Source organism: Nannobrachium achirus, assembly GCF_963921795.1.
Source record: "Nannobrachium achirus genome assembly, chromosome: 1".
NCBI lineage: Eukaryota > Metazoa > Chordata > Actinopteri > Myctophiformes > Myctophidae > Nannobrachium > Nannobrachium achirus.
Genome location: NC_137810.1, coordinates 67,354,229 through 67,377,877, shown reverse-complemented (window position 1 = coordinate 67,377,877; position 23,649 = coordinate 67,354,229). Strand labels below are relative to the sequence as shown.

The 23,649-nt window shown below is 41.6% G+C and overlaps 1 protein-coding gene across 1 annotated transcript in view; it reads right to left on the bottom strand.

Moving 5' to 3' along the window:
- The window catches only part of LOC308289542 (pleckstrin homology domain-containing family S member 1-like), a 38,598-nt gene extending 20,254 nt beyond the window's left edge, over positions 1-18,344 (bottom strand). Inside the window, exons 1-11 of the mRNA XM_080731253.1 lie at positions 18,307-18,344; positions 17,601-17,695; positions 16,117-16,235; positions 11,744-11,878; positions 9,865-9,940; positions 9,168-9,200; positions 5,275-5,346; positions 5,078-5,164; positions 4,455-4,537; positions 3,520-3,570; positions 2,488-2,601 (exon numbers count right to left, since the gene is read on the bottom strand). Of these exons, the coding sequence (XP_080587379.1) occupies positions 2,488-2,601; positions 3,520-3,570; positions 4,455-4,537; positions 5,078-5,164; positions 5,275-5,346; positions 9,168-9,200; positions 9,865-9,940; positions 11,744-11,878; positions 16,117-16,235; positions 17,601-17,695; positions 18,307-18,340 (899 nt within the window). The 5' untranslated portion in view covers positions 18,341-18,344. The remainder of the gene's footprint in view (positions 1-2,487; positions 2,602-3,519; positions 3,571-4,454; positions 4,538-5,077; positions 5,165-5,274; positions 5,347-9,167; positions 9,201-9,864; positions 9,941-11,743; positions 11,879-16,116; positions 16,236-17,600; positions 17,696-18,306) is intronic.
- Positions 18,345-23,649: the final 5,305 nt, after the last annotated feature.

Genomic DNA, 23,649 nt, shown 5'->3' with positions numbered 1-23,649 from the left:
GTCATGTTAATTAGTGAAGTATTGTTTTTTTTGCATTGAAACCTGTTTAGTTGAATTCCTAGACCCCAAAAATGTACACTTTGACACCAATATTATTATTATAGCTCTAACAGAAGCAAAGTTGGGGTCTGGTGTAATAGTGGTTTATTGTTGGAGGCCATTTTTAAAATGGCTATAGATAGAAAATGAAGGGGGATCTAAATTGTCTCTTTGGATAAATTGTTTCCTATGGCCCTAAGGTACTTCCATACCAAAGGAAAAGTGAATCAAAGTTTAGGGGGAGGGGTGGTGGGGGTAGGTTACCCTGTTAAAAACGTTTTATTTTTCATGACATTTGCATATTTTACCCCCCGCTGTCATGTTAATTAGTGAAGTGTTGGGTTTTTTGCATTGAAACCTGTTTAGTTGAATTCCTAGACCCCATAAATGTACACTTTGACACCAATATTATTAGTATAGCTCTAACAGAAGCAAAGATATGGGGTCTGGTGTAATAGTGGTTTATTGTTTGCGGCCATTTTTAAAATGGCTATAAAAAGAAAATGAAGGGTGATCTAACTTGTCTCTTTGGATAAATTGTTTCCTATGGCCCTAAGGTACTTCCATACCAAAGGAAAGGTGAATCAAAGTTTAAGGGGAGGGTGGGGGGGTAGGTTACCCTGTTAAAACGTGTTATTGTTCATGAAATTTGCATATTTTACCCCCCGCTGTCATGTTAATTAGTGAAGTATTGGGTTTTTTGCTTTGAAACCTATTTAATTGAATTCCTAGACCCCAAAAATGTACACTTTGACACCAATATTATTATTATAGCTCTAACAGAAGCAAAGATATGGGGTATGGTGTAATAGTGGTTTATTGTTGGCGGCCATTTTTAAAATGGCTATAAAAAGAAAATGAAGGGTGATCTAACTTGTCTCTTTGGATAAATTCTTTCCTATTGTCCTAAGGTACTTCCATGCCAAAGGGGACCTTTGCATCATGACTTGAAGTAAAATATGAGCTAGAGCCTCCACTATTATATTTCTAGCATATTTTAGCAATTATGTTGCGAGGAAACCGTTGAGATAACAGCCATTTTAGTTAACTCATTAAAAGCCACTGACTTTAACGGATTAAAATGTCCAGAGTGCCCCCCCCCCCGCCCCCATTCACTCCTGTTATCTTATTTTGAAGGCCAGAAGGCCACGAGGTGATTACTTCCGGTCTGACGTCATCGCATCCTGCGACGGAACCGATCGTTGTTTACGTGGAGCCATGCTGGATTGCGTCGGAGTATTTATACATGTGTTATATAAGCGAGCATCTGCCTCCATCTTCGCTTCTAAAGTGTAGTTTTGAGATAATGGACATTAAAGATGAGATCCCCGTCCACCTCAATGTTATGGGATTACTATTTTGTGCTCGTGAGCCTTGATGATGATGAATCAGCGACGGACTTTCGTCTCCGGACATCCGGCCATTCTACTCGGTAATGTACTCAACGTTACAGTAATATATTACTTTTCGCGCGACATCGCGCGTTTGGCTCTATAAGTACTCGAGTACTTTTCGCGCGACATCGCGCGTTTGGCTTTTAATGAGTTAAAACTGACTGAAAATAAAAGTTTAAAATTATACTAAATATTCTTTTTTCAAGTGTCTAAATAAATTCCAAATATTATCAAATTATCTCGCGGCACCCCTGGACTGCCATCACACGGCACCCCAGGGTGCCCCGTCACCCACTTTGAAATCCCCTGCTCTATATTACAGACATTAACAGTTGTTAGATAAAGTAGTCAACCCCAGTGCTCGCGTAGTCAAAGTATAGATACTCCTGGTCAAATGTTACTTAACTACAAGTAAAAGTAGCTGGGTCGAATCAGAATTCTTGGAGTATTAGTTCTGCTTGAAGTGTTCAAAAATACATGCTTAAGGGATATTTCACTTTCAAGCATGTTTGGGGTCATTTTAATATCTACGCAGGCTTTTGTGAGGGTCCCGGACAGTTTTTAAGTTGCTTGATTCAGTATTTACTGTAGATATGACAACGTTTTGCATATCAAACGGCATTCAAATAACCGCAAATAAAAGTTCCAAACATCCGTGTCACTTTAGATTTTAACCACTTTAACCATTATTTTATGTTTTAACTATTAAAAAAATAGCAGATATGCAAGTTCACAGTGCGGCAGGGTTAGTGCTGCGCTGCCGAGCTTGTAGATCCGCTATTTCTTTTTAAAATCATGATTCTTTTTTCTGCAAATCTTTTAATATATAATTTTTAAACATGTAACTCAAATATTTCGACACAGATCCAGGTCCAAATGTCGCAAATATAGCTGCCTGGTTCTTTTAAACTCCTGGGGTCCAAATCAATTTTGCATATTAAACGCCCGGGCTACTATTTGGAAATATACGGCATGTACAGTATGTACAGTATGTATGAAGTGTGTGTGACTGTGTGTACAAAGGAAAGTGACCAGCAGTTCATGAGCCGTGTACCTTTCTCCAGCGTTTAACGTCTCCGTCGACATCTGGGTTTTGAGCCTGTCGTACACCTTAGTTATAGACTTCACCAAGCTTCCTCCCTCAGTAAACTCCTTCACTTCAATGTCCCTGGAACAACACACACACACACACACACACACACACACACACACACACACACACACACACACACACACACACACACACACACACACACACACACACACACACACACACACACACACACACACACACACACACACACACACACACACACACACACACACAGGGTCAGACAAACAAGGCCTACTTTTGTTTCCACATGTGATGTTGATTAATAGTTGAAACACCAACTGACTGTTGGGTCATTCGTTGCCCATTCATGTTTTGATTAAAATAAATAGATTCACTTTCCCATTATTATAAAAGCATGTAACTGTCAACTGCAAATAAACAAAAACACACATTTGGAAAACTGGTTTTGTATTGTGTAATTTCTGCGTGCTAAAATGTATTCTACTTTGTTATTTATTGGTGATGTGGAATTTATTAGTGCTATGTATTGGACTATTTTTAGTTTTTAGTTATGTTGCAGTAGGCCTACCACATTTGAAACACGTGTTTCATTACACTTTAATGTGTTACCCTGGGTTAAAGATATATGATTATTATACTTGTACGGTATGGTATATCTTTTACCAAAATCAAATCAAACTAGAAAGATGCAATTCTGGGAAATTGCGAGTGAGGTTGCCTATGTGTTGTATGGATAACCACATTGTCATGTGAAGCCCTGTTGGGCAACCATGATTCATGTGAGGCCTGACCTATTTATAGTCCAGTAAATTGCCTATTCATAGTCTGGATAGTTTATCTAGAAAGAAAGACTATTTATAGTCTAGATAGCCAGAATGTAATGTGAAGCCTGACCTATTTATAGTACATTTCCTATTTATAGTCTGCATTGTTCATCTAGACAGAAAGAAAGTTGCATTAGAACTACAGTGTGTTTCCTCATAGACAACAACACTAATAAAGTAAACTTACAACAGCTCAGTGTCTCTCTGGCCTTCTGTTAAGGAGGTGATGTCTTCATACCTGTCAGGGACACACAGAGGACACAGCAAACACATTAATACATACATGTACATGTAGACGGTCAAGTAAACATGGGGTTTGACATGTCAATGACAGGCTGTAATTCACTGTGAAGGTCAGGGCTCCACACAGAGTGTCTTTGTGTTACATGACAGACTGTTGGTTGGAGTTTGGTGCCAAAACATAACCCATCTATGCTGTACTATTCCATTAACTACAGTTAGCTGTACTATCCCATTAACTACAGTTAGCTGTACTATTCCATTAAATACAGTTAGCTGTACTATTCCATTAACTACAGTTAGCTGTACTATCCCATTATCTACAGTTAGCTGTACTATTCCATTAACTACAGTTAGCTGTACTATTCCATTAACTACAGTTAGCTGTACTATTCCATTAACTACAGTTAGCTGTACTATTCCATTAACTACAGTTAGCTGTACTATTCCATTAACTACAGTTAGCTGTACTATCCCATTAACTACAGTTAGCTGTACTATTCCATTAACTACAGTTAGCTGTACTATTCCATTAACTACAGTTAGCTGTTCTATATCTAGGGTTGCCAACCATCCCGTATTAGCTGGGATGCCCCGTGTTCTGGCCAAAAGAGGCGCATCCCGTGCGGGACGTCGTTTGTCCCGGTAAAGGGACGATGTTACTGTTTTGGTGAGTAGCGAAACTGTATTTTTTATTTTTGGACCAGACGAGAGAGCGCAGGCTTTCTGCCGGTGCAGCGGATGGGTTTCTGACATAGTGTTAAGGAGAACTCCTTCTACAGCTAGGACATACAGTACATACGTGCAAACAGATAAAGCCGATGTAGGAGAGTGTGTGTACAGATCTACTGTACACACACTGATAGAGGAGGAGACACTCACACTGCCTCCATCTTCATGTAGTCGTTCTCCTCACGAATGACCGACGTCTGGTCGTCCAACGCCTCGTCCAAGGCCTCCTTTTTCTGCAGGACACAGCCAGCAACACAGCAACATCAATGTCTTATGCCTGGCTCAGGGAAGAGGACGCCCCTGCCATGCAGAGTCCCTCATATGCACCGTTGGAGGTGCAGTAGGACTAAGGCCTGTCTATGAAATAATACTGAACTGCATTGTATGATTTGTATTGTGATGTTGTTTTATGCCTGGACCGCAGGAAGAATAGTCTCCACTACGGTGTAGACTTATGTGGATCCATAAGTTCCAACGTAAAGAAAGTCTGTAAAAGGTCTTATTTGGGATGTTCCTTTTAGGCAGGGTGTTTAACTGTACTTGTACTGTACTACATTTCTATTGTATTGACTATACTTATACTGTTCTCCATTCTGTTTGAGGTAGTATGTATGTGTCTTTACCCATAGGCCTAGCTGTTTGAGGTAGGATCTGGGTGTATGTATGTATGTGTGTTTACCCATAGGCCCAGCTGTTTGAGGTAGAGCAGTATGTGAGTTTATTTACCCATAGGCCCAGCTGTTTGAGGTAGTACAGTATGTATGTGTCATTACCCATAGGCCCAGCTGTTTGAGGTAGGATCTGGGGTAGTCGTACAGATTCATAGGCTCTGAAGAGGGTATTCTGGGGCGATGCGATCCCTGACAACAAAAACAGAAACATTTTTTTACAAACTAATTCTACGAATGTTACGAAAAACGAATTCCACCAGCAAATCAACAAAGAGCCAATGAGAGAGAGTGGTTTGCACCTGTCCAGGTTCCGACATGGCCCTGCACCGGGGGGGAGGGTCCGACATGGAACGCTGCTTCATCACATCAGCCTGGAGAGAAACACACACAAAGGAACACACACACACATTAATGAATGAACACATTAAAATCACAACACACTTACATTACATTACATACAGTACAGTACAGTACAGTACAGTACAGTACAGTACAGTACAGTACAGTACAGCAGTGATTCTCAACCTTTACAGGTCGTGACCCCCAAAATAATCAATGACATTTTAACTGGGGACCCCCACCCTGACTAGCACTAAGAGTTGAGGCATTAAATAAGTTCTATTGTGAAAATAGTAGATCTACAGTACATGCTCACAACGGCTATTTTCACAATTTCTGCCTCTAATATTTGACAATTTGGCCAGTGTTTAATTTGTCATTTTAGAGGTCCTTAAATTGTCCTTAAAGTTATACTATGTAACTTTTTTTATAAAACAAATCTTAAAATTGTCCTAACTGTTAAATCGCTAAAGTTTTAGAACCCCCACTCTGTTATTTTCAGCTTCTGAAGCCTTCTCTTTATATGTTTTCTATGAGTTGTGAGGGGGGGAGAATTTCCCGGCAAAATGATGTCATCTCCCACATGATACACTACCGGCCAATCACAGCGCCGATCATACACCACCGGCCAATCACAGCAAGTCTTGCTGTCTCTTCAGAAAATAGCTTCCCTTAGCAACTGTGTTTACATTGGTGAAGGAATCTTGCATGCTACTCCCTCAATCCTGGTCTAAAAATGACGGGAGACGGCTCTATGGATTCGTATCGGCGAGGCGGAGGCGGAGGCGGTCGCGGGGGTCGCGGCGGCCGCGGTGGTTGCAACACCTAGTATATAAAGGTCAAGTTGAGAGTTCCTGTGTTTGACTGTTTTGACTGTGTTTGACTGGGGGTCGCGGCTGCCGCGGTGGCTGCAACACCTAGTATATAAAGGTCAAGTTGAGAGTTCCTGTGTTTGACTGTTTTCCCATGTCTATAATATACTGTAAATATGGACAAACACACGACTGCATATGGAGATCCCCGATGTCTGTGCAAATCATGGATTCCGAATATTGACGTGCCACTTTAGCAGAAACACGCACACGCACACACACACACCAACCACGCAAGGCACCAACCTGCTCATTAGGAGCAGTGAGGGGTTCAGTGTCTTGCTCAAGGACACCGCAAGCCCGGGATTCGAACCGGGATCCCTCTGATCCCCACGCGGCCGCTCTAGCTCCCCAGTCTGTGCTGATCCGCCGCTATAAGTGTGTATGTTGGACATGATGTGTTAGCACAGTGTGGCGCTCTCTGATTGTTGATGCCATTGACTTAAACTATGATGGAAAATGTTGATCGACTACCTTTTTTCACTGGCGAAAACTAAATGATAAAAACTTTGATATGATATGACTAAAACTAAGATTAAATATATTGACCACACCCTAGATGGGTTGGCGATAGGGCCTTCCTGTGTGGAGTTTGCATGTTCTCCCCGTGTCTCCTAGGGTAGATACCCTCTGTAACCCTCACAAAAACATGCAGTAATCCTGGTCTCAATAATGCCTCCCCCTGGCCAGCCGGGGCGCCTGATGGAGAGGAAAGGAACTGGTTGGAGTAACGTGTTCCTTCCACACGCTACGTCCAAACCAGGGAAATCTCCACTGTCAGGTGAAAAGAAGCAACTTGGACTCCTCATGCATAGAAGGAAGCATGAGGTCAGTCCGTTGTCTCCCCAGGCGCGGCAGAGGGAGAGCAGAGCCCAGGATTACGTAGGCAATTGGCACTGGGTGAAAAAATGGGTTACAGCCTGTAATAATAATAATATAAAATTAATAATATTATATATATATATATATATATATATATATATATATATATATATATATATATATATGATATATATATATAGACAATTTCATCAACAACTAAAATGTTAGGGAGGGACTAGTGGAGAAGAGATCCTGTAGAATAAAAAAAATGTATGGTTTGTGTGACTAGCACTAAGAGTTGAGGCATTAAATAAGTTCTATTGTGAAAATAGTAGATCTACAGTACATGCTCACAACGGCTATTTTCACAATTTCTGCCTCTAATATTTGACAATTTGGCCAGTGTTTAATTTGTCATTTTAGAGGTCCTTAAATTGTCCTTAAAGTTATACTATGTAACTTTTTTTATAAAACAAATCTTAAAATTGTCCTAACTGTTAAATCGCTAAAGTTTTAGAACCCCCACTCTGTTATTTTCAGCTTCTGAAGCCTTCTCTTTATATGTTTTCTATGAGTTGTGAGGGGGGGAGAATTTCCCGGCAAAATGATGTCATCTCCCACATGATACACTACCGGCCAATCACAGCACCGATCATACACCACCGGCCAATCACAGCGAGTCTTGCTGTCTCTTCAGAAAATAGCTTCCCTTAGCAACTGTGTTTACATTGGTGAAGGAATCTTGCATGCTACTCCCTCAATCCTGGTCTAAAAATGACGGGAGACGGCTCTATGGATTCGTATCGGCGAGGCGGAGGTCGCGGTCGCGGGGGTCGCGGCGGCCGCGGTGGTTGCAACACCTAGTATATAAAGGTCAAGTTGAGAGTTCCTGTGTTTGACTGTTTGGGTTACAAAATTGTGGGATAAAAAAATAATAATAATAATATAAAATTAATAATATTATATATATATATATATATATATATATATATATATATATATATATATATATATACATATATATATGATATATATATATATATAGACAATTTCATCAACAACTAAAATGTTAGGGAGGGACTAGTGGAGAAGAGATCCTGTAGAATAAAAAAAATGTATGGTCTGTGTGACTAGCACTAAGAGTTGAGGCATTAAATAAGTTCTATTGTGAAAATAGTAGATCTACAGTACATGCTCACAACGGCTATTTTCACAATTTCTGCCAATTTCTGCCTCTAATACATGCTCACAACGGCTATTTTCACAATTTCTGCCTCTAATATCCTGTAGAATAAAAAAAAATGTATGGTTTGTGTGACACCCTGGAGACCTTCCCATGACCTCTCTACACCACTGGTTCTCAGAGTGTGGTCTGGGGACCCCAAGAAGGGGTCCATGGGAGGGGGTCCCCAGCAAAAATATAGTTGATACAGCATCATAATGATTTTAACCCCTTTATCCATTTATACATTCATTTGGCTACTCAAAAATAACCGATCTTGGAAAACTACTTCTCTACACAACTACTTCTGTCACCCACTTGGATACGTTGGCATAAGTTGCATGCCAAGCCAGTTTAACCACATTCAACCTGGCGTTTTCATTTGGGGGCATTAGTCATTATAGTTAAAACCTAGTAACTAGTTCACCGTTTCTCAAAGTCTGGTGAGGGGGCCCCAGCAGGGGCCCAGATGGCACCCGTTACAGGTCTGTAACATCTGAGTGTGTCTCGTTGTATACAAATGGAATTTATGTTTGCATATTTTTGGGACACCCCAAACCACACTGTGAAATCCTCAGTGTCAATTTGACTCTGAGGGATCTATTTTGATTGTCTTAAGTACCAGCTCTTATGCCTTAACTTAAACCATACTGTCCCTGACCACCAAACTTTTCGTCGGAAAGGTCCGGTTCAACTACAAAATTACGTCATTCGCATCTGGACAGGCATATGGACAGGCCTTTATTAGGGCATAAGAGATACAGCCCTAAGAGTGTCCGTAACACTATCATAGTTACAGACCCGTAAGGGCCCCATTTGGGGACCCCCTGAGGGGTCCCCGGACCTGAGGTTGAGAAGCGTTTGTGTTGTGGTTTCTTTCCATGGCAGCTAGCAGTGAGACTGGTTAGGCTGGTTATCTGAACAGAGATATGTTTACCTCAGCGCTCGCCACACACGTGTCACTGGAGTCCTTTGGCAAGAGAGAGAGAGAGAGAGAGAGAGAGAGAGAGAGAGAGAGAGAGAGAGAGAGAGAGAGAGAGAGAGAGAGAGAGAGAGAGAGAGAGACACACACACACAGAGAGAGAGAGAGACAGAGAGAGAGAGAGACAGTATTAAATGAAGTCATGACTCAACATACATACCTAAATGAAACCTCAGTGACATTACATCAATTAAGCCTTTGTGTGTTACTGGCACAGAAGGTGACCTGAGTTCACTGGTGGTAAAAAACAAAACTCAGATGACCGCAATGACGGAATATTCCGTACAGTAAAAGTTCTGTATTCAACTTTCTGACTTCAGTGAAAGTACAAAATGATTAGCGCCATGGACGTTCCGCATTTTGCAGAACGTCCATTTCACATTTGTTTTTTTTTATGTGTATTTTCATAACTTGTAGACCAAAGTATAAAATAGGCCATGTACCGGTAAGTGGTTAATGTAATCTACTGCAACAATAGTAACTAAAGCTGTCACCATAATATAGAGCAGTTAATTCTTTTTTACAATATTTACATCTGAGATGTTTTGGAGTAAAAGTACTGTATGTATATTGAAAAAGGAAAATACAGCTTCTCACAGTTAATTGTACATCCAATGTGTATGTGTGTGTGCGTGCTTGTTCTTCACGGTACCTCTGTGTCGAACACTCGATGCGGGCGATATTTCAGAGCGTTGAACAGGTCGGAGAACCACTCGTCTACGTCCGAGCTGGGAGCACATAGAAACACAGTTCTTTTCAAAATGTCATCATTCCATGCTAGAGCAGTGGTTCTCATGTTTTCACGTCAAGGACGCCACAAATTCACATGTATTTTCCAGATGGACCCCCATCTGGAACTGTTTGGTGCCAGGGCCCCCCAGAAGAGAAGATTTGTGTAAAAAAAGAACCTTTTGAGATTTTTCACAAATGCTCCAAAATAGCAGAAGTGCAAGCTCTGTGTGAGCTTGTACAGTATGTGATATCTTTGAATAAATATGGATAAAGTGGTTAAATGATTGTGAGGCTGTAGTAACACAATTAGCTGGGGACCCCCTGGAAAACCACAGGTCTGCTGCGGCTCTCAGACCTTTTAAATCAAAGCTGAAGACCTAGCTTGTATTGTCTGTGTGGGATGAAGCCATGGCCATTACCCAGGGACAGATTGAAGTTTAACAAGTGGACAACATCATAATTCCTTATCTGAGATGTCTTTTATTGTTCCTAAAATAGCGTGAGGAGAGTGTGGCAGTGTCATCATTTCATCTTTTATGAGACACTAAATAAAAGTGTCACTGCTGCTAACTCTATGGCCAGCACAGAGAGCATGTGAAGTGAAGTCTATTTTCATCCTTTGACCGAGAACGCATCGCTATGACACACATCGTGAGCCTATCGATCTTCTTTTCACTACTTATTTTTTATTTTTATTTCTGGAATGTGTTAGATGTTTTTTATGTATATTTATGACAAATTGTGAATTTTTGGGTGAAAATGTTTTGAAAAAAAAATAAAAATAAAAAAAAGGTAGGAAACAAAAAATAAAGGGCTACATTTACCAGTGACCCATAAAATATGCATGGGGTTCACGACCCACTGTTTGGCAAACGGTGGCAGAATACTTGTAACAGGGCGTTATGTTTATTTGCTTTTGAACAGGTCTGGTACAGTAGCCTATAGTCACAGTGCTGTGGATTAACAGCGGGTGTGTTGGTGAGGTGAGGTGCAGACTGATGAGACTATTAATATCATCCATTAACATTTATTTATAAAGCTTATGAAGCCGACCTCAGATGCTCCTATGAGTCTGCAGCAAATAAAGGCTGGTAATGCAGCATTAGTTTGTCTAACAGCGTGCTTGCACGAAGTTTGAATTAAGATACATTAATCAACCCTTTACAGTTTACAGTTTACAGTTTAGGCATTTAGCAGACGCTTTTAATCCAAAGCGATTTACAATAAGCAGACCCTTTGTGGGAAGCACATGAGTACTAGGCTATACTCATGGTTCCGGTTGTCAGTTAGGAGGCCAGTATGTGTAACCAGAACCAAGGACGGGTGTTTTAAATGAATCTAACATGGTTAAAATGTGTCTGATGAAATTAATATTAAATATCTTAATACTGAATCGAGGGAGGGGCTCACAAAAGCCTGAGTAGATGATAAAATGAACCTTTTTTAAGGTGAAATATGCCTTATAATAACAGAAGAGTTCTCAACAGGCCTGAAAATTAAGGCCCGGCCTTAACTGGGCCCTAACTGGGCCAGCTCGACAAATTAGCATACATTTTAGGCCCTACCCGGCCCAAAAACGTTGGGTCGGGTCGGCTAGAGTCGGGTTTGGGAAGAATTTGAAAACTCTATCATAGACTAAAACTAATATTCTTTTCTTTTTCTTTTTTCATTGAGCCTGAGGCCCAGCCCAACTAATTAGCATACATTTTAGGCCCTACCCTAACCTCAATGTCAGGTCGGGTTCGGGTAGAACTCTAAATAGCAGTAAAATCCAACTATGTCCACTAAGTGTTCCTGACCTGTTCTCTCCGATGAGGAAGTAGTCTCTCTCTGCCGTCTTGATGAACAGAACGCAGGCTGGAGAGCACTTGAAGTTCTTCAGGACCCAGTTCCACTTGGGGTGGTTCTGAGGACTGATGTACAGCCGCATGATCCTGACACACACACACACACACACACACACACACACACACACACACACACACACACACACACACACACACACACACACACACACACACACACACACACACACACACACACACACACACTTACACTTTGCAATTAGGCATTTAGCAGACTTACAACCAGTAATACACCTAAGGGCATAAAGGGCAAGGTCTGGCCAAAGGGATTTGGTTCCCCTGGCATCACAGGGAACTCCTTATATGGCAATACAAGGGATTTGGTTCCCCTGGCATTACAGTGATTATATATTGGCATTCACAGATATGGGCTTAATATTGATGACATGAGGGATCTCCATATATGGGCATAAAAGGGATTTTGGTTCCCCTGGCATCACAGGGATCTCCATATCTCCATATATGGGCATAAAGGGGATTTGGTTCCCCTGGCATCACAGGGATCTCCATATCTCCATATATGGGCATAAAAGGGATTTGGTTCCCCTGGCATCACAGGGACCTCCATATCTCCATATATGGGCATAAAAGGGATTTGGTTCCCCTGGCATCACAGGGACCTCCATATCTCCATATATGGGCATAAAAGGGATTTGGTTCCCCTGGCATCACAGGGATCTCCATATACAGTATGTCAATAAAAGGGATTTGGTTCCCCTGACATCACAGTGAGAGTCAGAGCGTGATGTCAAGATGTGACGGTTCTGATACTAAACTGCAATAAGCAAGGACATCACATGGTAATTCATAGCAATAGTAATCTAGGATAGTAGGTAAACATCAGTCTAACAGTAGAATAGACCAATAATCTATAATCTGTGCATTGAAACTATAAACACTGAAGGATGTCATTTCAACAATGAGCTGGCAACAGTCCAATCTGATTATAACACGCACGCACGCTTGCACACGCACACTTGGGCTGATTGGGAGTGTCACACTCTGCTCTCGAGTGAGGGTAGTGTTAGGCCAAAGGCCCTTGATTTGATACCTAAAAATAGCAAAAATACTAAAATAGCAAGTCAGAGAGTTTGTAGCAAAAACAGTATTTTATTCACCTTCACCGTGTCCAGGCAAAATGTTCAAATGGCACAGCACAAACTTAAGTATATACAGGCTCCACTGGCCAGCAATTGGTACAGCTCTTCCCTCTCCCACAGTTCTACATTAACTGCCCGAGCAGTGGCAGGTCTCCCTTCTTATAAAGGCTAAGCCCCTCCCACTGGACCATACCAACTCTGATTGATTCCACAACATACCAGTATATTTCAATGTCCAAAGACAAGGGTCCATGTCAATTCCATGACAATATAATTAATTGACATTAAAGTCATCACATTACTCCAATAATACACATCTCAAATAATTACATCACTTTAGACATCCCAATTTCCCATTTTACCCAAACCCACAGTTGGTATGTTCAATTCAGGTAATCAGGACCAGTCTAAGTGAGGTGTGCAAGACAGGCTCCCTTCAATGGAGTCATTATCAATTAAACAATTATCAATACACATTCTCTGCAACTTAATATACTATAAAGTGCAACTCGAACTTAAACCCAGTGTTGATATATTATGTCAGTTAAAACATATTGGGGGAACATATCAAGGTGGTTGAAACGTCAGTGGCAGGCCGAACTGCCACAGATGTGGAGTGACACGCAGCAAAGGTCGTCAAGAACGGGACTTGAACCCACAACACGCTGTCAGGCATTAAAGGCTACAGTATGTGGTATACGCCTGGACCACTAGGCCATGGGGAAAGATGCCTTATGGGGAGTTTTTATGGAAGTCTGGGGTTACTGTTAGGAACAGGCATTTCAAGGTTGGGTTTAGAGGTCGGTTTTATTGCTGAAACAGCAGATCTACAAGCTCTTCAACTCTAAGTATTTTCGGTGCGTGACAAACTGACGTGTGACTACAGCATGAATACCTCAGGCTATAGGGTCAGGGTCACGGTCAAAAATGTCAGACAAAAGTTAGAAAATTCCCTTCATAACATTTCTAAAACATTCCATTCAGGTATGTAATACCGACGTGAGCTCAATACAGGAGAACGTGTGTCCATGCAAAGAGTGAAAACACACACAGGACACATCGTTTAGAATGTGAGACTTCGTGTGGATGTCAGCCAACATCACAGCAGTGTGAATGCAGTCAGTAAGGTCCTCCCGCATTTATCACTACCTGTAAACACTGCAGTCAACTATGACCCACTTATTGGTAGCATTCACAGCAGACTCTGTCTAGATCTTAAGTGCTAAAAAGTTGCAGAAATTGTTATGCCCCCCACCCTACTTCTGTTTCACATTTGCACTGAAACGAAGGTAATCCTCCTGGAAAACTAAGTCGAAGCATATCTACTGTCTAATGTATCTAATATATGTATCTAATATCTTGTATCTAATAATACAAAAACAGGAACGACAAACAGGCGACAGCTCGGGCAGAAACCTTTAGGGTGTAATTATTACAGACTCTCTGTGGCATTCTAACAATGTGGAATTTATGTCAATAAAGTTAGCCAGTGGACACTGGGCTGTGTGTTTGAGTCTAGCCCGCTCAAAGATAATTGCTGACTTGTCTCCGTTGGCTCCTGTCAGGTAATACTGTAACTGTATGTGTTTTCTTCTGGCAGAAACCCACCCAAAGTAGTTAGGACGGACGAGTGATAAGCTTGGTACGAGACACCTTTGTAATAACTGTATATCTGTGCTTCTAAAACTTCTCTGGCTTCTGTACCCCTTTTCCTGATTTGACGAACCCGCAACTTTTTGTAAAAGGAAATCAGATATGGCTATAGTCGTCATATCATTGCTGTCGGGCAGAAACTTCTTATCGCCATATTCTAAACGTTCATGTTTTTTCTTACCCGTATATTAACGGACTACTTGATCATACTATGGTGTACTACAGTGTCACACAAAAGTATCCAAAGTTGCAGATCCACAAGCTCGAAAGGCGGCATGAAGCGATGTGTTTTGAGCTTGTTGATCTATTACTTTAGTTACTTTTAAATTTGAATCCTAAAAAGCATTTTGGACGTATGAGGTTTCCACCCGACAGAGACTGTATGGAATGCATCAACAGAATCCCTAAGTTCACACAGTTTGTTCACAGTTAGTTGCTTAAGTTGTTAAGTTTAGTTGTTTTGCTAAATCATAGCAACCACTTAAACCCCACGGCTCTAGACTAGGCCTCTCTGTTTTTCGTGCTACACTATCTTTCTACTCTATCTTTCCCAATGACACATTTTGAGAGCTTGAAGTTGGGCTAATTTCTGCGAATGTTCAAACCAGAATAGGGACGTGTGATTAATGAACTCTGTCTCCGTCTCTGTGAAGACTGACAGAAACCCAGAGACAACGCTGGTTCATACAGTATGTAGTTTAGTTTATTATGACAGATAACCTGAAAGACTTCTTATCCCTGAATATTTGTTTGGACAGTTACGTTTTAAATTAAGTTTAGACTTGAGTAATGAGTGAGGCCATTCAGAAAACATTTCTCCACATACAAATACTGTAGGAGATTTTAGAGAGTGAAATATTAGCTGAAACAGGAGGTTCCAGGGTAGGAGCCCCACCTCATTATCAAGGGCCAGACTGGCAGATTTCTGGACAGTTACTGCCCGGCTTTACCATCTGACTGTTGAACAGCGCCTGTCACCATGCAGGCTGGCCTGAACACAGCACTGGAACACTTTGCCCCAGACTGTTTGTCCTTGTGTGTTGTTCCTAGTTCTCCTATGAGGACCACTTCCCTACGTGGATCTACCATGTAGATTGTACCTGTAGATTACATTTTATGTGGACTAACTTCATACACTGACCTACCAATGAGTTGCTACCTTTATGTCTAACCTCATGTACACAGCTGCCACTTTATAATACTCTTTATTTTAGATGTATTAAATGTAAATATCTTTGATTTTACTTTTGCTGTGTTTCTTTCCTATGCTTTCTCCTTCCTCTCCCACCTCCCATTCCTGAAATCTAAATGTTGGAGCTTTAAAACAAACAAGAGTTTCATCCACTTCACGAGTGAAAATGTGTAGGCCGCAAGGCCCTTTCCCACTCTGGGTGCAATAACGAAAAAAAAAATCGCTTTTAATTGAAGTGGATGGTAGCGTCCTCACCACTACGATAAAGCCGCCATAACTGATGTGAACGCCGACATATAGTTATCTTTATCGTGTCCGGTGGGAATGAGCCTTAAATGTGAGACTGAAGTTGATTGACATACTGTGACAGGTCTATCTCTCCCAGGTGTCTGTCGCGGTCCTCTGCGCTCCTGAAGTACTTGAGCTGGTGTTCCTGTTCGCTGATCTTGTAGAGCACGAAGAAACGCCGCTTCCACGATTTCTGATCGGAGGAGAGGAGAGACGGAACACAAAGCATCAATCAGTGTTGCGGGGAAATGTATGTTGCTATATAGGCTACTGTACATAGCAACACCGACTACCCTAAAAGGTAAAAACCCCAAAAGGGGGTTCGTTGTCTAAATGGCTTAAAATAGTTGATCCACGTTGTGGCCTTGTAGATCTGCTATTTTCACTACTTTTGTGACACGCTGTAATATGACACCTGCTTCTAATGATATCAACGCACTTAATGCGAAATATTCACGTGCTTTCAGACTCTTCAATGCAGAGGTATCCATAGATACAGCATACTAGTATCTCACCAATGCAGAGAAGTATCTCACCAAGGCAGAGATATTAGTAGTAAAATGACGACATCTAGTGGTCAACCTCAGAGGAGCGCAAAAATAAAACCTGAGGTGACTCCCAGCCTCGAACCAGATGCCAAGTGTGCTCTGTTCCCCAGTGTAACGCTCCACGCCACTGACCCCGACGGAGCGGCGCGGTATTGGGCGCCGATGAGCCCCGTGAGTCGCCACCGAGGCGAGCGCTAGCGAGCGGAGTTGCCGCGACGAACGGTGCGAACGGCGCCCAATCCCACTCAGCCGCGTTACCGAGTTATGTGCCGTTATGGACAGAATAGTAAATATTCAGTCCCTCACTATCAACATCTACCCCACTATCCACGTCATAGATAAATGCACAAAAAAGGAGTCATTTCATCCGTTCATTAGCTCAGTCAGTAGAGCACGGATGCAATAAACCCACGGTTTGGGTTCGATTCCCCTGAGGGGCATAATATTCAAGGCGAGAGATATCGGCGCATGCGTACTTCAAAGTAGATACTCCTCCGTGGATACACTGTGGATACTATCTGCGTTCAAACGTCTGAAAAAGGGTGATAAAGTCCGGTTGAATGCGAAGAGAGCAGTCGAAGCCGGTGAATATGATGAAGTAGGGCATTCATGTAAAAAGAAGTTGACATTATGGAGATATAGGTTTCTGCCTGACAATACTAGAACAGCGACATTGAGTGTGTTATTGTTCAAAAACACTTAAAACACTGGGTTATAAGGAAGTCCCCCAGCTAAATAATTGATATAGTATAGGAACCAAATGTGCCTTTACACAGGATCAAAGGAGTACACATGTGTGCACTCTCAGGGTTCAATGAACACTGTTGTTTTTACAGTGCAGTTTGGGGTCCCTGAGATGAAAATGTGTTCTATATAACATGTAGAAGGGGTGCTTCATTTTTCAAACTCTACAAAGCACCATAACATTATATAGTAGCATGATAAGTATAATTGTATAGTTATTATATTGTTATTCCATGATGACAGTCATTATTCTTAGTACAACCCACCTCTGTGTTGGGCCATTTGGTGGGTGGAGACTTGTACAGGTAGCCAGCCTTCACCTCTGTTAGCGCCCCCACCGGGTAGAACGCAGAATTACCACCTTTAACAGGAAACAGAACACATGTAAAACTAGACAGGTGCAATGCTGGGACATTTCAACTGATGCGAGTGGCAAGGAATCCGCTGGGAAATGAAACTCTTACCATTTATACTGTATATTAGCCTATATATGGCATGACCAGTCCTGTCTGATTGGACATTATATATTATTGTCCAGTTAACTATTTTCAACCCAGATAACTTCAGTTAAAAGGTTAACAAAAAACAGGTTCACTTTAGCTGGCATAAAGGTTCTCAATAAAATACTGTGTTGCCTATAGGCTATAAGCTCTCATGGTGTGAAACTTCCATTGTGTCTTTGAGGTTAAAAACAAAAGAACCAGTTGGTACACTAACTGACTGCAGCACAATGTCAATGCTGACACTTTATGTTGTGTTCATGCACCAGAAAACATGTCTTAAAGTCTTAAGAAAGGGTCATCTTTGCTCAGACTGCAGGTTTATCCAAATTCTAATCAGAATCACAATCAGGTTTATTGTCACATCACAGATTTACAGGTTTATACTTGATGCCCTTGGAGTCGTATGCAAAGGAAATGTAATGTATGTCATTTAGACAGATGCCACGTTCAGTTTTGCGTTAATATTTACCTGGAATCTTTTGGCTCTGGCTGCCCTTGTACATGTTGAGACCTACAAGAAAAGATACAAGCATAAAAGCATTTATTCTATTAGCTTATACAGTCTGTACGTTTTCTTCCCCCTTTTTTTTACAGTTTCCTGTTTAGCCTATGTCTGTGTTATAAAGAAAACAAAAAGAAAGAAGAAAAAAACACCATGCAATCGGAAGCGTTATTTTCTATTTGTTATTTCAAATGTAGTAAATATGGAAAATATTTCACTAATAAGCATTGTATAAGGATTTAAAAAAAAACATTAGGAAAGCAATTAACTAACACAAAACTGCATGAATAAAGATAACTAAGATTTAATTAAGAAAGAAAAGAAGAAGAAAAACACTGGTGCCATGCTGTGAGTTTCTATATCTTTTTTCCCTTTTTTTTCTACCTTTATTTAACCAGTAAAAACACATTGAGAACAGTCTCTTTTGCAAGTGGGAACTGGCCAAGAGGCAGAAAAAAGGACTTGAAAAGGACATGAAAAGGACTAGTAGGTTACAATGTAAATGTGATCTTTGACATGATGTGTATCTGTGTCCTTCTTTTCAGAGCGTCTCCTCCGCTGAGGGACAGAGTCTATTTTAGGTCTTTTCAGTGTAGCGGCTGATAGATGTGCTGGACAACTCGTTCGTTGCCTCGCGTGGCAAACCGTTTGAAAAAGCAAACGTGACGTGACACATTCTTCTTCCCTTTGTCCCCGAGACTGTTTATTTATTTGTTTTAGGAGCAAACACACTGCTGCCCCAAGATCAAGATCTGCACTTGAAACACATTTCTGCACTGCTATTTATCTTATTTTATTATTATATATTTTTTTGTTCACACTGTTCTTTCTTTAGTGCTTGTTTTGGCAAAGTTTTGCAGCGGATAGAAGTCCTTGTTTTGTGCATTATAAGGTCATATAACCTCTGCTGTAGGTGTATCTGAACATTCATATACATTTCAGAACAATCATGAGCGCACAAGTTGACTAATAGCTCCATCATCGATGATAAAGACTTTGATCGAACAGCTTGATTATCAGGTTTGGGGATAAAACAGCAGAGAGGCAGTGTTGGGATGGTTAAGGACATGTGCAGGGGAGGGACGAGGGGTGAATGGGGAGGATGATGATGATGACGATGTACTGTAGCTGCCTGTCGGCAAGAGGAGAAGAGGAAGACCAAAGAGGAGGATTATTATGGATGCTGTGAGAGAAGGACATGCAGGCAGGGGTGTCACAAGGGGGGGAAGTGGGACTGAGTTACTATAAGGCCCAAGGTGGAGGAGCCTTGAAACCCCCTCCCTCATGAAGACTATTCATAGGTGGTGTTGGAATAAACTTAAATAATAACTTAAATAAATATGGATATGGATAAATCCATAACCAAAATAAGACAGAGACGAGCCAAAGGACAATCAATAAATTGCTGTATTGAAGAGAGTCAGACAAAGAGACAAACAGTGAGCATACCATCCTAGTGGCAGCTTGCTAATTCTCTCTTCCAAAGATGGAAGTTAACATACAGTATATAAGGAATACAGTATATGACAGTAAGATCGTGGGACTCATTGATTCTTTCCCATTATCATAAGAAGAAGACAGACACGTAGAGTGTTGGTAATTTTCCACTAGTCAGACACCCAAAACATGGTCTCGTAGTCAGGGTACCAATAACCTAATATACTGTAAGTTCAGACAGTAGTTCAGACAGGTCATATGAGCTCATACACAAATGGTCCCTGAACCCCACTTTGAGAACCGCTGGTCTAAATGTCACCATGATAAGGACATAATTTTAAGCTGTGTTCGCTGTGATCAATGACATGAAACCGTCCTGGAATCAGCTGAGTGGAGTTACAACGCATGTGGCTCCAGCAACGACAGACGAGTGGAATGGAATGGCTTCTATGGCATTATTATAATAATAATCAAACTAGTTTAATTTCAAGGACCCCCAGTTTGGGATGCATTAGTCCCCAAGAACCCCATAAATCTGAGTATACAAAATGGAACCAATTGGTTACATTTCACACTCTCTGAGTTTGAGATCTGTAAGAGTCCATTTGGTTCTTTATTCCTGAGCGTCTCCTATTTCTCTAGTGTGAGGCCACCATGATGCATGAGAACATCCCCTGGTCATGAAGCTAGCAAAGTATACAGGGACCACCAACCCTTGATGAGAGCCAGGCAGGGAGGCACCGGGTCCCACTTTTAGTCTTTGGTATGACCCTGCCAGGGAATCGAACCCTGACCTCCCATTAAGGTGGACACTCTGACCAAAGCCACTGAGTCTTAAGTAGTCCAGATTAGAACTCTGGGGTCAACGGCTGTCAATCCACCAAGAAGCACTCTGTGATGCACATTGTGGTGAAAGTCTCTGATTCAAGAAGCACTCTGTGATGCACATTGTGGTGAAAGTCTCTGATTCAAGAAGCACTCTGTGATGCACATTGTGGGGAAGGTCTCTGATTCAAGAATCACTCTGTGATGCACATTGTGGTGAAGGTCTCTGATTCAAGAATCACTCTGTGATGCACATTGTGGTGAAGGTCTCTGATTCAAGAATCACTCTGTGATGCACATTGTGGGGAAGGTCTCTGATTCAAGAATCACTCTGTGATGCACATTGTGGTGAAGGTCTCTGATTCAAGAATCACTCTGTGATGCACATTGTGGTGAAGGTCTCTTATTCAAGAATCACTCTGTGATGCACATTGTGGGGAAGGTCTCTGATTCAAGAATCACTCTGTGATGCACATTGTGGGGAAGGTCTCTGATTCAAGAATCACTCTGTGATGCACATGGTGGTGAAAGTCTCTGATTCAAGAGGCACTCTGTGATACACATTGTGGTGAAAGTCTCTGATTCAAGAGGCACTCTGTGATGCACATTGTGGTGAAAGTCTCTGATTCAAGAAGCACTCTGTGATGCACATTGTGGTGAAAGTCTCTGATTCAAGAAGCACTCTGTGATGCACATTGTGGTGAAAGTCTCTGATCAAAGCCCTGCAGGTGAATGGGAAGGTCCCCGGTTCATCTCCTGCTCCCCCTGGGGTAGTGCTCTTCAGCAAGGCACAAAGCCCTAACAGCTGCTGATTATTGTGCAGGACAGGCTAGTGGCTTGCATGGTTGCAGGCAATGGTGCAAATAATACTCAAATGCCTTACAACATGTAACTTATTTTCAATTAATAACATTTTTATTTTGTCCCATCTGTATGGTATTTAGTAGGTTAATACAACTTATACAATTGGGGTTGTTGTATTGGGTGCATCCCCCAATTCAGACATGCTACCATTCCGACATCCCCCCATTCCGACACGTGCGCTTGCTGAATCCCACTGCTCTCTGTCCCACAGTTCCACTGTGTTCCACTGTGTTCCAATGTGGCTGGGAGGGCCTGCCGGTTGCATAGGCTGCCCATTGGCCCGTTCCACTTGGATGGGAGGGCTCTGTCCCACTGAACTTCTTCGCCCTAAAGCGTCCGATTGGCCCAGAAGCATTCCAACTGACCCACTTTCGCCCTGCAGCATCTGATTGGCTCGTGTTCCACTGAGCCCAGCACAGCAGTGCTGCAGTGGCAGTCAGACAGACAGTGTGTGCACAGTGTTGGGAGAATTATACAGGAGGATTATAATCGTGGTCAATTGCAGAGTGCATTAAGGAATATAACTTTTACATCTTTTATCTGCTGAGGGTTAGATAAAGACTGGAGGAAACTGACGTTTTGGTGCTTTTTTCATGGAGTTCTCTCATCTTTTGTGTACTCAGAGGATTAACACATTGGTAAGTGCTTCCAAATCAACAAAGTTAACATTTTTCATTAGCCAAGGCTTAGTTAGGAAATCGAAGTGAGTTTGGAGTGCATGTGTTGCTTATTTTTATTTATTTTTATTTAATTATGGCCCAAGTGACAGGGCACACAAAGAGAGGAGAATTCATAAAATCATATAATATTGGCCAGTGCCCTAAACACATCAAAGTTTACTGTCTTTATCAGCCAGGTATTAGATGAAGCCCTGACAATTATAAATAAATCATTTGGTGCAGTTTCCACTTTGCTGTCATAAAGTTTGTCTGTTAGCCTCCGTTAGCATGTTTGGCTAGCGCCTATGTATATGTACCTTAAATGGAGTCATACAGGCTTCTGGTTAGCCATTTACATCCCCAAAATGCCTCGGTTAGAGAGTCATTGATGTTGTAAATAAATGGGACGGTAGGTGACACATTTAATGTCCATTTGGAGTGGGGATAAGTGAGGTTGTAATGTATGATGTGGTATCAGAAACAAGCCTATAGATTCAGCCTGCCTGTCTGCAGCTCAGAGTCAGTTGCAAAAGGGCATAAAGCATAACATGATTTAATTTCCATCTCTGCCCATGCAATGCAAGACGTGTATTGTTTTGAAAATAGCAGATCTACAAGCTCACAACAATGTGAGAATGGCAAATCTACAAGCTCACATTGTTTTGAGCTTGTAGATCAGCTATTTTCAAATGGCTGAATAGGGTTAATGTTATTGTGTTCATTCTTTGTATGTGAGGGACCGTACCTGTTCCCCAGGTTCTATACATAATGGGGAGAAATTACAAATACTAGTGGGTGGGTCAGGGGGGAACTAAGGACATCTGGGCACCATATTTGTGTTATGACTGGGCACCTGGACATCTGGGCACTAGGTAGGGACATGTGGGCATTTGGATGAGTGGGCACTTGGAAAAGTAGGCACTGTGGGTTAATCCTAATTTAGGTGCCCAGTTGCCCAGGTGACATTTTTGGATGAGTGGGGGAACATAGAACCTTTTTTAAGTCTTGTTTACAGCGTGCCTGCATTGTTCAACCCATGCCAACTGTCACCTAATGTCCTGTTTTTTTTCTTTACTTTGTTTTTATTTCAGAGATTTTGCCCCTTCCACCGACAAAGGCTTCTAGCCTCATGCTGAGGCTGCGCTGTCCATGATGCCACTGGTCCCATTCATGCCCCACTGTCCACGCTGCCCATGTTCAACACCATACTGGCTGTCCTCTCACGGCTGCTCCAGCAGGCTAATGCCACCGCACAACTCCATGCAACGCTGCTGGCCATCTCAACTCTCAACTGCTCAAGACCACTGCGGGCTATAGCCTAAATTATATTTCTATTATTATTCAGATTTCAGATTTTAAACTATTTCACTTTTTACAATCATTAAATGTTCAGTAGCCTAGGCTATGATGTTCTAAACAAGTGACTGAAGTGAATAAAATGAAGTGAACATTTTATTTCATATCTGGACCTCCATTTTATTTCATTGTCTCTGCCATGCAAGATGTGTATAGTTTTGAAAATAGC